The following is a 15750-nucleotide window of genomic DNA, read 5'->3' on the forward strand; positions in this document are numbered from 1 at the left end:
TCTCAAGGAAGCCTAGAAAGTGGTAACTATTGTTTCAATGTACTAAGGAAAAAGAGACTATCTTTGTCAGCAAAACAACTGTTTCCAATTCATTTTTTCCTTATAATGAGCAAGTCATGAGACAATCTCAACCAATTTCATTTTCATGACCTTTTCTGTTTTGCTTTGCTTAAATAAACTTGAGTTTAATAGAAGTAAAAGTAAATCCAGTGGTTGAACAAGAAACATGACACCCATGTTACCTAGATCCAGGTAGTCCTAATAGAAGCTACCAAAGAGCAAAGGTAAAATTGTATGAAAAAAAGGCAAATGTTTTTGAGCAATGGCAGCTAGCAATGATAGCATTATATAGTTACAGTAATTCAATTGAGCCTCACTACCAAATTAGAAATAGGTTAGAGTCAGCATTATCATCTCAGTATACATGTTTGGAAATTAAAAGTCAAGAGATGTTAAGTGATTTATTTAAACTCAAGCCACTACTAATAACAGAACCAAGAATGAAATACTATTAAAATTTCAAAAATTCAAAATTTTTCTTTGTTATTTGAAAAAAAAGAGAAAATATTTTATATGAAATAGGTGAAAAAAATTAATACAACACTATTCCATTATAATAGAGGCAGTATAGGGATGATGGATAGATTGCTGGGCTATTGTTATTATTTGTCCTTCATTCTTGAACAAGACTTTATCATCAGGGAGATGATGCTATGACATGCAAGTGAGTAGAAGCTAAGTGAAAGTGTGCTCTGCTCCAGAGGAAGAAAAATAAAATCCAGAAGAAAAACAAAGCAAACCAAAACTCACAAAAATAACCCCCAACTTTTCAGAATCTGATGACCACTTTATAAAAATGATCTCTTATGTATCTCTTGCCCTTAATCCTAATTCCTCATACTGAAAATTACTAATATGTACACATATTTATCAATATGTATGTGCAATGCTAACCTGACTGTTTGCTGCCAAGGGGAGAGGAGTGGGAAGGGAGGGTAGAAGGAAATTTTGTAACTTAAGAGAATATACATGTCCATATGGATGACAATAAACAAATACATTTTTGAAAAAAAGAAAGTGTTCTCTGCATAGTCATCAGTTTCACCATTCAGGTCCAGTGGTCACAGGACACCTTGGGTTTTTAAAGATAGGTTTGATAGAGGCAACACCCACTCAGTCATCAAGATTAGGTAAGAGAGAGAAAAGACAGAGGCCAAGAATGACCACATCCAAAAAAAGAAAGAAATAAAAAGACCTCAGGGAATCTCAGTGATTTAGCTGATAGCTGAACTGAGAGTCATAAAGATTCTAAGTGTCCTGAGTGTTCCCTAATATTTATCTAATAATTTTTTAGATGGGTTGTGATCTGCATTAGGGGAGTTCTCTTTAGTGAAGAAATAACAAGTCCTCTAAATATTGTATTTAGAAAATACAACATACTGAAATGATTTGAAAAAACAAAAATACTCATGGAGTATTCAATTTTCTATCAGAAATTATTTTGGCTGCCTACACATAAAAAAAAACTAGTTTTAAAAAAGTCAAATTCAACAGCAATTTTTATATAGTTGCCAACTATGTTAACCCAATTTCAGGAAGCAAGTCTATGAAAATGTGATTAATGTAAAAAAAAATCTATTCATTCAAAGGTAATCAGACTCCAGGGATTAACATTAACCAGACTAAGAAGAAATTTGCTGATGTGCCAGACTGTCAATTTTTAAATAGATAAATGGGAAACATAGAAGCCAAGTCAATCAGAGGACCTATATCAACACTTACCATCCCCTCTTTTTTCCCCAATCAAAGGACCTACTTAACAAAACAAATTGAAAAGAAGTTTCTTGGCATAGCATTATGCAACTACAATAACATAATATGCCTTTCTCTCCCCAACCCCACTGCTATAGATCCTGCCAAGCAAAATAATGTATACTTGGCCTGCCAATTAGACCAGAATCCTTATGTTGACTGATCAAGGTATTTTTCTCCCTTGGACACTCTTAAAGACTGACATATCCTTAGTCTTCATCACCCCCAACCCTAATCTCAACATTTAACATGTAATTATCAAAACCTTTTATCCCTGTCACATCACCATATAATATTTGAGGACTTCATAGTTTATAATTTAGTTAATATCAGTTCTTTTTGAAAGTAGTTGCCTCCAGGCACTCTAATCTCATTTAAAAAGGGTAGAATGAGGATTTCTCTATATAGAGAAAATATCAATTGAGACTAGAAAAATAAAACTATAGCTATATAAAATTAAAAATCTATATACCCATTTTCACCTTAAAAAGCTTGTCAGTTCAGATAGTGACTTTCTTAGCTAGTCATGTTGAACAAGATTAAGTGTTCTTTGAAGCAGGGCTATCAAGTTAAAGCAGTGGAATAATACCTCAAACCAAGACCTGCCCACTTCAAATTGCTTCAGCCAATCAGAATTCTGGAAATCCATGAAAAAGAATACATTACCATAATAAATATCTGAAAAAAATAACATGAATTTCTGTGGCAACTTGAATTTTGCTTTGTTATTCAAAATCAATGCAGTAAACATCTTCAGAACCACATTTACACACAAATTCAAATTCTAAAAATATTCAAGAACACCTACTGCTTAACAGTCTCTAGCTTGTCTTCTAGTTCCTCTAATTTTTTTTGTTTATGCATACCCAGCATGCACAATAGTGTGATAAATTACCAAGTTAATACTGCTCTTTGGATAGCCAATAAGTCTTTCCCTCAAACACTTGCAAATCTATTCATGTATTCAATGACCATGCTTTGTGGGACAAAACTTGTCCTAAGATAGGAATATTTTACTCAGAAATATAATAGGCACTTGAGAGATGATTTTTATTTATTTATTTTGTAGGTACAGTTTTGTTTATTAAAACTTCAGGTGGCACAGGGCAGTTATCTTCAAATAATTTCCAGGATGACTATATATGCACAATACTTATGAACTAAATGTGAAAAATGGATACCAGCTGAGTGCTTGACTGATCCATTTGTAAATTAATCTTTAGGAAGAAATTCTCTTACTGATTCCTATGCACCTCAAAACTGATTCTTCCTACTTACCATTGAATGATTTATACTTTTCTCTTTTGTTTTAATGCAGCATTTTACTAAAATTGTGTTCTACCCTAAGTAAAATGATAATGGCATTCAGAATTTTCAAAATAGATAAATTATGTGATTATTTGCTTTACAAAAGATTTCACCCCAGGGTGTGTTGTTTAGTTTGTTTTATTTAAGAGTGAGCTATCCTGAAGCATCTAAGTATTTGTTTCTAAATCATTAACTGTAGATGATGGTCAGGAAAAAAAGTATAATTAAAGAATTAGAGTTGCTGCCTAGTGAGTATCAATCTAAAATTAAGATAAAGTAGTTTTAGGGGGTGGCTAGGTGGCGCAGTGGATAGAGCACTGGTCCTGGAGTAGGGAGTACCTGAGTACAAATTCGATCTCAGACACTTAATAATTACCTAGCTGTGTGGCCTTGGAAAAGCCACTTAACCCCATTGCCTTACCAAAACAAAAACAACAACAACAAAAAAAACCTATAAGAAAAAAGATAAAGTAGCTCTGAACTGGTATGCCCATTGGTTTGGTCAATTTACCAATTATATTGTTTAAAATGATCAATTTATAAGTAACTCTTGCACCACTAGTGTGTACACTAGTATGTAATAAAAAGCAGAATAGGAAAACTTCTATCCATGTGATCCCAGGAAGGAAGGGGAAGGAGGGAGGTTCCTACTTACATATAAAGTATGCATATACATAGAATATGTACACATTTGTAGACATATACATAGAATGCCTCCTCCTATGTGGCACAGAGGATAGAGCACTAGTCTTGGAGTCAGGAGGATCTGAGTTCAAATTTGAAATCAGACACTTGACCCAACTATCTGTAGGACTCTGGGCAAGTCACTTAACCCTGATTACCTTGCATCTCCAATCATTCTGATTCTTTCTGACCACTGAACCCAGATGACTCTGGAGGAGAAAGTGAGGTTGGTGGCTTAGCACAGTATCCTCCTCACTCAAATTCAATTCATGTGTTTGGCATGGAATCATCTCCCTGATGTCGTTCTACAAGAATGAAGAACAAAACATTATTATTATGATGGTCATTGTATCATTATTATAGCTTTCAAAGTTGTTTGCCTTCATGATGCTATTGTTACTGAATGAAGCAGTCTCCTGGTTTGGCTCATTTCATTCTTTCTTATTTTTAAAAGTTTTAAAAGTTTTAATTTTCATAATATTGATATTATATTATAAATTGTTTCTTTGGTTTTGTTTCCCTGTCTCTTTGAGATCATCTATTTCCTTATTTCTTTTAGCATAATAGTATTCCACAACTTACCATTATACCTCTCTCACCTATTTTATAAAGCAGGGAAGAGTCTGGGTTTCTTAGACTACACATCTAAAAATACCAAATATATATCACAAATATAAATCACCTGTTTCTATTCCCAATTATTTCTTTTTCTACATTCTAAATCTATCACCCTAATTAACCAATATATTCACACATATTTATATGAGGAACATAATGATGGTAAATATATGGGAAATACTGAATATAAAAATTTACAATTCATACAAGAAAATTTGTAGAATGCAAGAGCCATGGCTACTTGGAGGGTATAGCCATGATTTCTTTTACAGGATAAAGTAAGGTTTCATGGTACCATAATCCTAGATAGGATCTTTCAATATGGCTTCTAATTTACAGATGAGACTAAAAAGTCACATAATAAAAAATACATATTGACTTACTCTTCAATTTTGAATGCAGGTTTCAAAAACATTAATCATCTGTCTTACTAATAAGGAACTGCTTTTTATATAATTTGTAATTATTCAAAGCCACACCCACCCACTCATAGAACACAAATGTCATGCTTTGATAGCATTTTTGCATGACCAGACTTCTTGAATCATATTTTATTCTATTCAACTATAATTATCTAGTCATCATATGAGCATTTTGGTTGATAGGAAACCACTTTCTAATGTGCTATTGAAACCAAAAAGATCTGATTATGCGATAAGCTTCCAAAAGTGACACTTTCTTAAATAAATCTGTCAATTTAGTGTTTGTATTTCCAATAATTTCACATACCTAGATATTTCGGAGGATATAATTGCTTTCATTTATTGTTGCCCTGACTGGTCCATGAGTAGCTAAAACTTGTTCTTTCTGGGTTTTTGTTTTAGTTTAGTTGGTTGTGTTTTTCTTTTCTTATTTCTTTTTTTTTTTTTTGAAATTTGAAGAGCTAGCTACTCCAACCACAATGGGTTTCATAAGCAGATTGAATCAGCACCTAGAATGCAAGTTTCTTGGAGATGAATAACTATTTCATTTGCATCTTTATACTGAGTTATACTAGATACTCCATAAATGCTTGTTGTATTGATGGGTAGATGGCTTCTTGCTTGCCACATATTATCATATTAATTTCTTATTTTTATGCATTGAATAGAATATAAGAAAGCCCTTGATTATTGAGATAATTAATATTCTACAGAACCTCAATTTCTACTTTTATCAGAGCTTTTTCATCATTTCAGTTTTTAATGATATTCTGTTTTTTTAAAAATATTCTTTCTTGGGGCAGCTAGGTGGCTTAGTGGATAAAGTACCAGCCTTGGAGTCAGGAGTACCTGGGTTCAAATCTGGTCTCAGACACTCAATAATTACCTAGCTGTGTGGCCTTGGGCAAGCCACTTAATCCCATTTGCCTTGCAAAAACCTAAACAAAAAAAATATTCTTTCTTGTGAAAACATTCCTGAAATATTTTATCAATGTTTGCTCTGTGCAATAAATTTCAAAATGGCATGCAATATCAAACTCTTATATGGTCCTTTAATCATTACTTTGAATTGAGACATAAAATAGGGATACAGATATCAGCCAGTCAGTACAAGAGCATATTAAGCACTTATGACTTAGGCACCATGCTAGGGAAAGAGAAAGACAAAGACATGAATGAAAGCTCTCTGAGGAAGAAGACATAAACATCTATATACATATATATCTATATACATACATACATACACACACACACACAAACACAATGTAAGTAAAAGAAAATGTAAAAGGGAAAATATCAATAGGGTTGACCCATGAATTTTGCCTCTTTTAGAATTTAGAATTTGAGTTTAGTTTTTAATGAAGCCAGGAAAGATAGGAAATGGGATTCCTTTGCATAAGGAATGTAGAATATTAAAGCATACTAGTACTAAGTACTACATCGATCAGAAGATAGAAAGGTCCATGTGTAAGGAACAATAAGTAAGCAATGAAACTGTCTTCTTTGTAAAAGGGAGACTAGAAGACTAGGAAAGTATTCACTGCCGTGATTTTCTATATGTGTAATTTACTTCAGATTACCTCATTTTTTTTTTTTGAGGATGATTTGTGGAGAATGACATATGGATGGCATTAAGCCATTGGAATAACTCCTAAATGAGTTCTATAATAAAAAGTTTTGCCTAGCTATCCATATGGGGGAAAATGAGGATGAGTTATGCCTAGTGAACAAAGTATAATCTGTACTTGGATGGATCACCTATAGAACCATCTCATCAACAATATATTTTAGACAGACATGAACTGACAGAATGAATTGCATTTACAGTTAAACAAGAGAAGGAAAGCAGCCTGGATTGCTCTCAGAACATTCCAAGAGTTAATTTAATGACCCCTAAGTTTCTCTTTGAAACAAAAACCCTTCTTCTGAATACTAAACTAGTGATACAGTATTGCTGCCACTGAGAAAATTGCAATCTCTGAAGAATTCAAGTTGAGGGTTACTCAAAGGGCAATGGAAAGGCACATACAGATAAAAATAAATTTCTATATTTTACAAAGAATGAATTTTATGTAAGGTTGAAGAAAGAAGTGATTCAGTTGGGCTTGGTTCCAGGAAGCCCTGATTTCAAATCCTACTTCAGATACTTATTAGTTATGTGACCCTGGGCACTATTCTTAAATGCTCTTAGACTTTATCTAATTATCTATAAATTACATAAAATAATAGTACCTATGAAGTAGGACCAAATGAGAAAGTATTACCTTTGCAAACCTTCAAGTATTATATAAAAATCATCTATTATTATCATTATGTTTATTGTTGAAGAAATATATTTTTGAAAAATAAACTGTTCACATGGTAACTACTGAACAGCTCATATGGTCCCTGAGTATGTTCGTGCTAAGAGAAAGTTAAGAAGATTCCAGCATTTGGGGTAGACTGCTTGTGACAAATTATAAAAGGAAATGAACAGAATCAAATGGGACAAGCAAGTATAGATAGGTAGAAATCTCAGTTTCAAAAAGAAAGTTTGGGAGCCAAAACATGCTGAACCTCTCATAACTCTGCCCTACCAGGTTTGGATTTTGACGGTAAAAAGGTGAGAGTTGTTTTCTAACAGTCACATTGGGATGCTCTATATTTACTTTTCAATTGATATTTTATTTTCCAAATAAATGCTATGGTAGTTTTTCAATAATCATCCATTTGCAAATTTATAAGTTGCACGTTTTTCTACCACCCTCCCTTCCCTCCTCCCACCCCATGGAAGCAATACCTTATACTTTTGAAAATGTTCTATCCTTTTGAGAAGTCATGCTCATAAAACTTTAGTACTCCACTTCTAGAATTGCCTCCAGTAATTTCATTGCCAGGTAATCACATCATGTTTTTGAACAGAAATTTGATTCCTAATTTATCTCTTACCTTTCTCTATTAAAGAACAAACATTACTTAAGCTCTTGTTTGTTTTTTTTGTTTTTTTGTTTGTTTGTTTTTGTTTTTTTGCAGGTCCTTATGACAGGTAAAGCAAAAGATATAGAGGCAAAACAGGACATGGTCCAGGCCTCAAGGAAATTACACAATTGTAAAGAGATGAGACAATAGAAGTAATTTCTATATGTGATTTTAGATGGCCAGCATATTGGATTGTTACAAAACAAGGTTCTGTATGAGGCATAAGGTTATAAATCTAGAGCCTGGGAGAATCTAAGAAGTTATCTAACTAATCCTTTCATTTTACACTTTGGGGACTGTTTCTTAGGGAGGTTAAGGGAATTGTCCAAGACCACACAGCTAACAGGTATCAAAGGCAGGATCCAAGCACAAATTCTCTGACTACTGAGCCAATGTTCTTTCCCCCTTAATTTTGAAAAGTAGGAAAGGTTTCCTGAAGAAAGTAGAATTGGAAGAGGTCCTTACAGGACAAACAGTATTTTAACAATACAGTTTGCTTGCTTTTGTTCTTTTTTTTTTTTTTAGGTGTTTTGCAAGGCAAATGGGGTTAAGTGGCTTGCCCAAAGCCACACAGCTAGGTAATTATTAAGTGTCTGAGGTCAGATTTGAACTCAGGTACTCCTGACTCCAAGGCCAGTGCTTAATCCACTACGCCACCTAGCTGTCCCTTTGCTTTTTGTTTCTTGTTAACATTATCTCTGATCTTTTCCATTCTTTCTTTTTTAAAATATTTGGAAAATTAATCCATGAATATGTTTTATTAACCATAGATTTTATAAGATTTAGCTAGAAGGAATTTTAGAGAGGCCATCAAGTCCAACCACTTTACTTTACAGATGAGGAAATTGAGGCTGAAATTTCCAAGGCTTACAAAACATGTAAACTCAAGCCTTCCTTACATGAAGCTCAATGTTCTACCCACTGGCACATACCTAGTTTCTTTTTGGAATGCATTTGGCTGGGTAAGATTGCTCTTGCCACCTTCATTTTAAGAACCATTCTTACTTCTTCATATTGTTGTTTTTAAATATTACCAAAGAAAGGAAGAAATTGTAAGATTGCTATCAAATTTATTGATATTTTATTTTTCCAAATACATGTTATAAATGTTTTTCAATATTCATCCATATGCCTATGTTTATTTTTAAGTTACAAAGTTTCTTTCCATCTTCCCTTCCTACCCCCTCTCACCCTCCTCTTTCAAGTACACTTTACAAATGAACTTGTGCTTAAAACAAGCATTCCCATTGGCTTTTCTGCCTTTCTGATTTGCAAGGAAATCAAGTGTATGCTGGAAGAGAATGGTTTCTTGTACTCTTTTGACCCCATGGTTTTGGTAACTGTTTTATAATAATATAATATAAACTTCTTTCACATATTATAATAATCATGGTCAATGTCTTTACTTTTATCCATTTTCCATATTTCAAGATCAATAACTTGTTTAAACATATTGGACTGGATTTCCTCTAATTATACATAGTATTGCCTCTTTTTTTATACTTTTGCTTTCTAACGTTGCATTTATCTGTATTTATTTTAATTATTCAAAGTTCTGAATGCATAGTTGATTATTTTCTAAGATAAAGACTATTTTCATTCTGTGTAATGTTTGCCAAACCTAGCCATTTCTGTTTTTTTTCTGTTTTTAAATTTTATTTTCTTTCTTTTTATGCAAAGATAGTTTTTTTTTTAAGGTTTTTGCAAGGCAATGGGATTAAGTAGCTTGCCCAAGGCCACACAGCTAGGTAATTATTAAGTGTCTGAGGCCAGATTTGAACTCAGGTACTCCTGACTACAGGGCGGGTGCTCTATCCACTGCACCACCTAGCTGTCCCCAAAGATATCATTTTATGTAAGATTTTGAATTTCATATTAATTTTCTCCTCCCTTCCTTCCCTTCTCCCCCTGACAGGAAGCAATCTAATATAGGTGGTACATGTTTAACTATGCTAACATATATTCATATTTAATCATGTGAAAGGAGAATTAAGGAGGGAAAAGCCATAATACATACAACAAATTTAAAAAAATTGAAATGAGTAAACTTAGGTCTGTATTAAGTTTCCATGCTTCCTTCTCTGGATGTGGATGGTATTTTCTATCACAAGTTCTTTAAAATTGTTGTTAATTATTATACTTGTTGATTATTATACTACTGAGATGACTGTGACCATCACAGTTGATCATCACACAATGTTGCTATTAATGTGTACAATGTTCTTCTGGTTCTGCTCACTACACTCAGCATCAGTTCAGGCAAATCTTTCCAGGATTTTCTGAAATCTGGTCCTTCATGATTTCTTACAGAACAATAATACCCTATCACATTCATATAGCACAATTTATTCAGTCATTTCCCCAATTGATGGGTATCCCCTCATTTTCCAATTCTTTGCTACTACACAGAGAGTTGCAGTAAATATTTTTATACTTGTAGATTTTTTTGCCTTTGGGGGGGGGGTTCTCTTTGGGATAGAGATCTAGTAGTAGTTTCTACTAGGGTATGCACAGTTTTATTGCTCTTTGAGTATAGGTCCAAACTGATCTCCAGAAAGATTGGAGCAGTTCACAAGTTCACAACTCCACCACCAATGCATCAATGTCTCAGTTTTCCCACATCCACTCCGACATTGAACATTTTCTTTTTTTAGTTCTATTGGTCAATCTGATAGGTATGAGGTGGTACCTTAGAGTTGTATTAATCTTCATTTCTCTAATCAATAATGATTTAGAGCATTTTTCTCATATGACTATAGATAGCTTTAATTTCTTCATCTGAGAACTGCTTGTTCATATCCCTTGCCCATTTATTAATAAAAGAATGACTTGTATTCTTATAAATTTGATTCAGTTCTCTATAAATTTTAGAAATGAGTCCTTTATCAGAAATATTAGCTACTAAAAATTATTTCCCAACTTTTTGCATTCCTTTTAATTTTGGTTACATTGGTTTTATTTTTGCTTTAATGTAATCAAAATTACCCATTTTGCATTTTTTAATGTTCTCTATCTCTTCTTGGTCATAAACTTTTTTTCCTTTCAGATTCATGAAAAGGCTAGGTTTATAAACTAGTCCTTATTCTCCTAATTGTCTTATAAACCTAGCCATTTCTTACTGTTTTTGAGGAAAATATTTATGCTTCATGGTTACAAGTCTTCAAAGTTACTTTTAAGCCTTTGGTCTCTTGAATTTTTTAGTCTTGAACCACAATTCCCAAAATATTTGTTTTGCTGTCATCCCCTGTGATCAATTTTATATCAACATAACTGAGTATAAAGTTTTGTGTCCATTTAATTTGGAGGATTTGCTTAATTGCTTCATATCATTTCTCTACTTCTTTATTCTCTACAACAGATGCTGGTGCATAAGGTGCAATTATCTCCAAGGTAGTCTATTTGCTTACAGTCATCTTGAGATTTCCAATGTGTGAAGACCAGGTGCCTCAAGATATTTCTTGTTGCCTTTGGGCATTTGAGGAAACCAACTCAACCAACTTTAAAAATGACTTTTCTAATAAAGTTGTGAACTCTCCTTTCATTACAGTGTAATATCTTTGTTTTTGCTTGATAATTTATACTGAGAGTGTCAATATTGGTGTGCATATCTGATGAAACAAAGATCTCACATTTCAAGGACAAATGTTTACATTGGTGTTTGCAAAAGGACCTGGAAAAGTGATAATGTTAATCTTTTACCTCCTTTCTACCATTCAGTGATTCTTACTACTATATTAATAACTAATTCTAATGTTTCATTTGTATGAATTCTAAAAAGATGAGAAAATTAGTATTATAATGGAAAATTTTTATCAATTGAGGAGCAAAAGGGATGACTTCCTAGAAGATGTAACATTTGAGTTAAGTTTTAAATGATAGCTAGTATTGTAACAGCATGAGCAAAACCATAGTGGTGGAATTTTTCAGCATGTACACTAAGTAGTATAATATAGAATTACTGATGGATTAAAAATACATAGAGGGCAAAGGAAGAAGACTGGAAAACAGAGTGATGCCAGATTATAGAGTGTCTTGAATGCCAGACAAAGAAGGTGTTAGATACTGTAGTAGTGGTAAAGAGAAAAAAGAAGACTGGGAAGATTAGTTATTTTAAATAATAAATTATTCCAGATATGTGGTAAAATGTGAACTTGTAGGTAGTAGAAAGAGAAATAAAAAACAGGGAATATTTACAGTGATGCTATAGCCTCCATATCTTGATAGACATCATGATATAATAACTTCAGATTTGGAAGTTGAATGAGAGGAAAGAGCTAGTTAGACAGATAGAAGGTTCAAATAAAAAATGTAGACTTTCAAATTCACAATAGAGGACGTGGTCTGGTAACCATATAATTTGTTAGCTTAACAATATTGATGAGTGGCAGCATTAGGATGAAGATGGAGGTTACTGAATTTAGAAAACTGAAGAATTGTATAAAATGGGCATAAAAGAGTTGATCAACATATATATTTCTAATGCCATTATCCTTGAGGCTAATGGTAATTGGAGACTATGACTGGTACTGCAGTCAAACAGTAAGTCAAGAGAGTGACCTGGAATTCAGTAAAGGAAAACCCCAAGAATGGAAAAAGCATGAAATAAAGAAATTGAACAAACTTATAAGAAACAAATGTGACAAATGTTTGTGAGAAAATGGTTTAAAATTAACTGTAGGCATCAAAAAAGCATTTAAGTTCCCTAATACTGGCCTTATGAGTTAGAGGAAGTTGCAAAAGTAGAGAGTTGTGAAAAATTCTAAAAAGAAAGTCACATTTCACTAAGCAAGACTATGGGAGGAATGTTGTAGAAAAAGAGATAGCTTTTTATTTGGTTTTTGACATGACAAGAACACAGCGATTGGGCAAATAATGTTTTCTCATGGACCAAGTGACCTTTGGAGAGGAGGAAGACAAATATAAGTAGCAATAAAGGTTTAGGAAAAGGCAGTACAAGGTTAGAAGTTTTGCACCTGAGATAGTGAGAGTGACAGGAAGATAGTCTTAATAGTTTGTCTTTCACATGATGGTTATTAGCATCATAGATTCTAAGATATTCATATCACCTTAAATATGTGTTTTCCAAATTAAGCAATGAGACACATAATTTTACAGTCTACCACAGTGGTATAAGGTCAGACAGAAACAAGATAAGAATCCCTGTGGGTGATATATTTACTTGGTTTTAAAATGTAATTACATATATTTTATATTTTTTGCTAAATATTTCCCAATGCACTGAGGAGTCAGCATCTACCAGACTCATGAGCTTAGCAAGATTATTTTCATTCTCTTACATGGATATTTCACTTCCTATTACCAAAGAAATGACCATCATGTAAAAGAAGACTGGGCCACTATAGGGTAGTTAGCCAAGTATTTGTGGGCTCTCAGCATAAACATTTGCAATTGCATCAATAGGCTTTAAAATGCCAGGACAGAGATATAATTTCAACTTCCTCCCTATGTTTTCATATAAATTGTATGTGTCTATGTATATTTGTATAGATTGGCACAGAAAGTTATCATGGATCTTTTTTTTATCTTCAAGTCTGATCTTGCTATTGAAATAATATCAAGCTAGATAACAGAATGTAGAGAAATGGATTTTAAATCAAAAAGACCTCATTTAAAATCCTGCTTCAGATAACTATCTGTGTGATCACTGGCAAATCATCAAACTTATCTGAGCTTCAGTTTCCTCAGCTATAATATAAGTGAGTTGGACTCCAGGACGTTTAAAACCCCTTTCATCTGTTTTCCAGCCTTTTTTTTTAGCAATATTTATTTTATTCAGCCATAAATATGTTCTTTTTGTTCTTGGTTGGTGGTGGTGTTCTTCACTTTCTTTCTTTTCTTTTTTTTTCCAAGGATTTTGCAAAGCAAAGGGGGTTAAGTGGCTTGCCCAAGGCCACACAGCTAGGTAATTATTAAGTGTCTGAGACTGGATTTGAACTCGGGTACTCCTGACTCCAGGGCCGGTGCTCTATCCACTGTGCCACCTAGCCACCCTTGTTCTTCACTTTCTAAGAGGACCAATGACATCATGAGGTGATGGTTCACGTGCAAATTGAATATAAGTGGAGCAGAATTGCACAAAGTCATCAATCTTACTTTCTTCCAGAGTCAATGAAGTCTAGTGAAAAGACAAAAATCAAGAGAACTGACTTGGTGGATGACCTTGGCATCTTTGATGTCTGACCAAGTTCTTAGTGCTCCACTGCTCCTTCTTCAGCCTTCATATCTGTTGGAACAAACTTTTCTCATCCTTCTAGGGGAAAGTCTTCACATGCTTGGAGTAGACACCCTTTAACATACCATTTTTTAATTTCTTTTTTTTATTAAAGATTTTATTTGAGTTTTACAATTTTCCCCCCAATCTTACTTCCCTCCCCCCACCCTTCCCACAGAAAGCAATTTGTCAGTCTTTATTTTGTTTCCATGTTGTACATTGATCCAAATTGAGTGTGATGAGAGAGAAATCATATCCTTAAGGAAGAAACAAAAAGTATAAGAGATAACAAGATCAGACAACAATAATATATCTGCTTTTTTTTTCTAAATTAAAGGGAATAGTCCTTGAACTTTGTTCAAACTCCACGTTTCTTTATCTGGATACAGATGGTATTCTCCATTGAAGACAGTCCAAAAGTGTCCCTGATTGTTGTTGCACTGATGGAATGAGCAAGTCCATAAAGGCTGATCATCACCCTCATGTTGCTATTAGGGTGTACAGTATTTTTCTGGTTCTGCTCATCTCACTCAGCATCAGTTCATGAAAATCCCTCCAGGCTTCCCTGAATTCCTGTCCCTCCTGGTTTCTAATAGAACAATAGTGTTCTATGACATACATATACCATAGTTTGCTAAGCCATTCCCCAACTGAAGAACATTTACTTGATTTCTGATTCTTTACCACCACAAACAAGGCTGCTATGAATATTTTTGTATAAGTTATTAACGCACCAGTTTGCTGAAGACCCATTAATCACCCTCATCTTGATTTAATCTGTCTGCTGAGAGGGTTTACCAAGGTGTAGCTGTTTTGCATGCATGGGTTCTTGTAACCAGGGTAGACATCAAAGGCAGATGGACATCTGAACTTGAGATTTTTATATGTTATTAACTCCCCTGAAAATTCCATATAGTAGAATGATTCCTTTGTCACACTTTTAACCTATAAAAATTAAGGACTTAAATTTATACATCATTCTTGGGAAGAATGAGTTTAAGTTAGGGTAACTAACATCTCCTAGATCTATAGGCCTTTTACCCTTCGAAGAAATATTCACAAAATTCCTCTTAGGTATAATCTCTCTTTTGGCACTGAAGGATTGTTTCTTAGGAGTCCCTAAAACTGTCTTTTCTCAGTGTCTCTCTCTCTCTGATTTTGATGTTACCATATTATCCATATGTTACTGGTTCTGGTGCCACTTAGTGCTATACTTATAGTTTTCTATACCTTTTAATTCTAAGAAGGTTGATTCCGGATCACAGGATACTCATTCACTGAAGATTAGGAAAGAACAAACAAAAAGAAATATATCCTCACAAATCTAATGGTTAGCAATACTTTTTCTCTGAAGGTAGCCTACAGTAATATGGACAATCTTAAAGGAAAAATGAAGAGATGTCACCCTTACTAACCAAGTTCTGGTTCATTAATCACAAATCAAAACAGCAGTCAATCTGAATATTTTGTCATCACGAGCTACCTCAGTCAGTGCTTGGCTAGAAGTATTCTCTGTAAATCTATATAACTGACTAGTCTTTGGTAGAGATTACACATGCTCAGTAAAACTCATTCATAGGGCCAATCTAGATCTGTTATGATTCTGTTGTTTGTCCTTCATTCTCTAAGAAGACCATGACATCAGGGTGGTGGTGACATTACAGGCACATGAATTGGATTTGAGTGAGGTGGTGCTGTGCTACATTACCAGTTTCA

General features: G+C 33.7%; 1 protein-coding gene across 3 annotated transcripts in view; it reads left to right on the top strand.

Annotated features, from left to right (window-relative positions):
• The window catches only part of GPC5 (glypican 5), a 2040883-nt gene that overhangs the window by 1968386 nt on the left and 56747 nt on the right, over positions 1 to 15750 (top strand). Inside the window, exon 9 of one of the 3 annotated variants that reach the window (XM_074191894.1) lies at positions 11161 to 11329. The exons of the other annotated variants lie outside the window; for them this stretch is intronic. Coding sequence (XP_074047995.1) covers positions 11161 to 11174 — 14 coding nt within the window. The 3' untranslated portion in view covers positions 11175 to 11329. Of the gene's footprint in view, positions 1 to 11160; positions 11330 to 15750 lie in introns of those variants that run through there. 3 annotated transcript variants of the gene reach the window in all.

Source organism: Macrotis lagotis, chromosome 6, assembly GCF_037893015.1.
Source record: "Macrotis lagotis isolate mMagLag1 chromosome 6, bilby.v1.9.chrom.fasta, whole genome shotgun sequence".
Classification (NCBI taxonomy): Eukaryota; Metazoa; Chordata; class Mammalia; order Peramelemorphia; family Peramelidae; genus Macrotis; species Macrotis lagotis.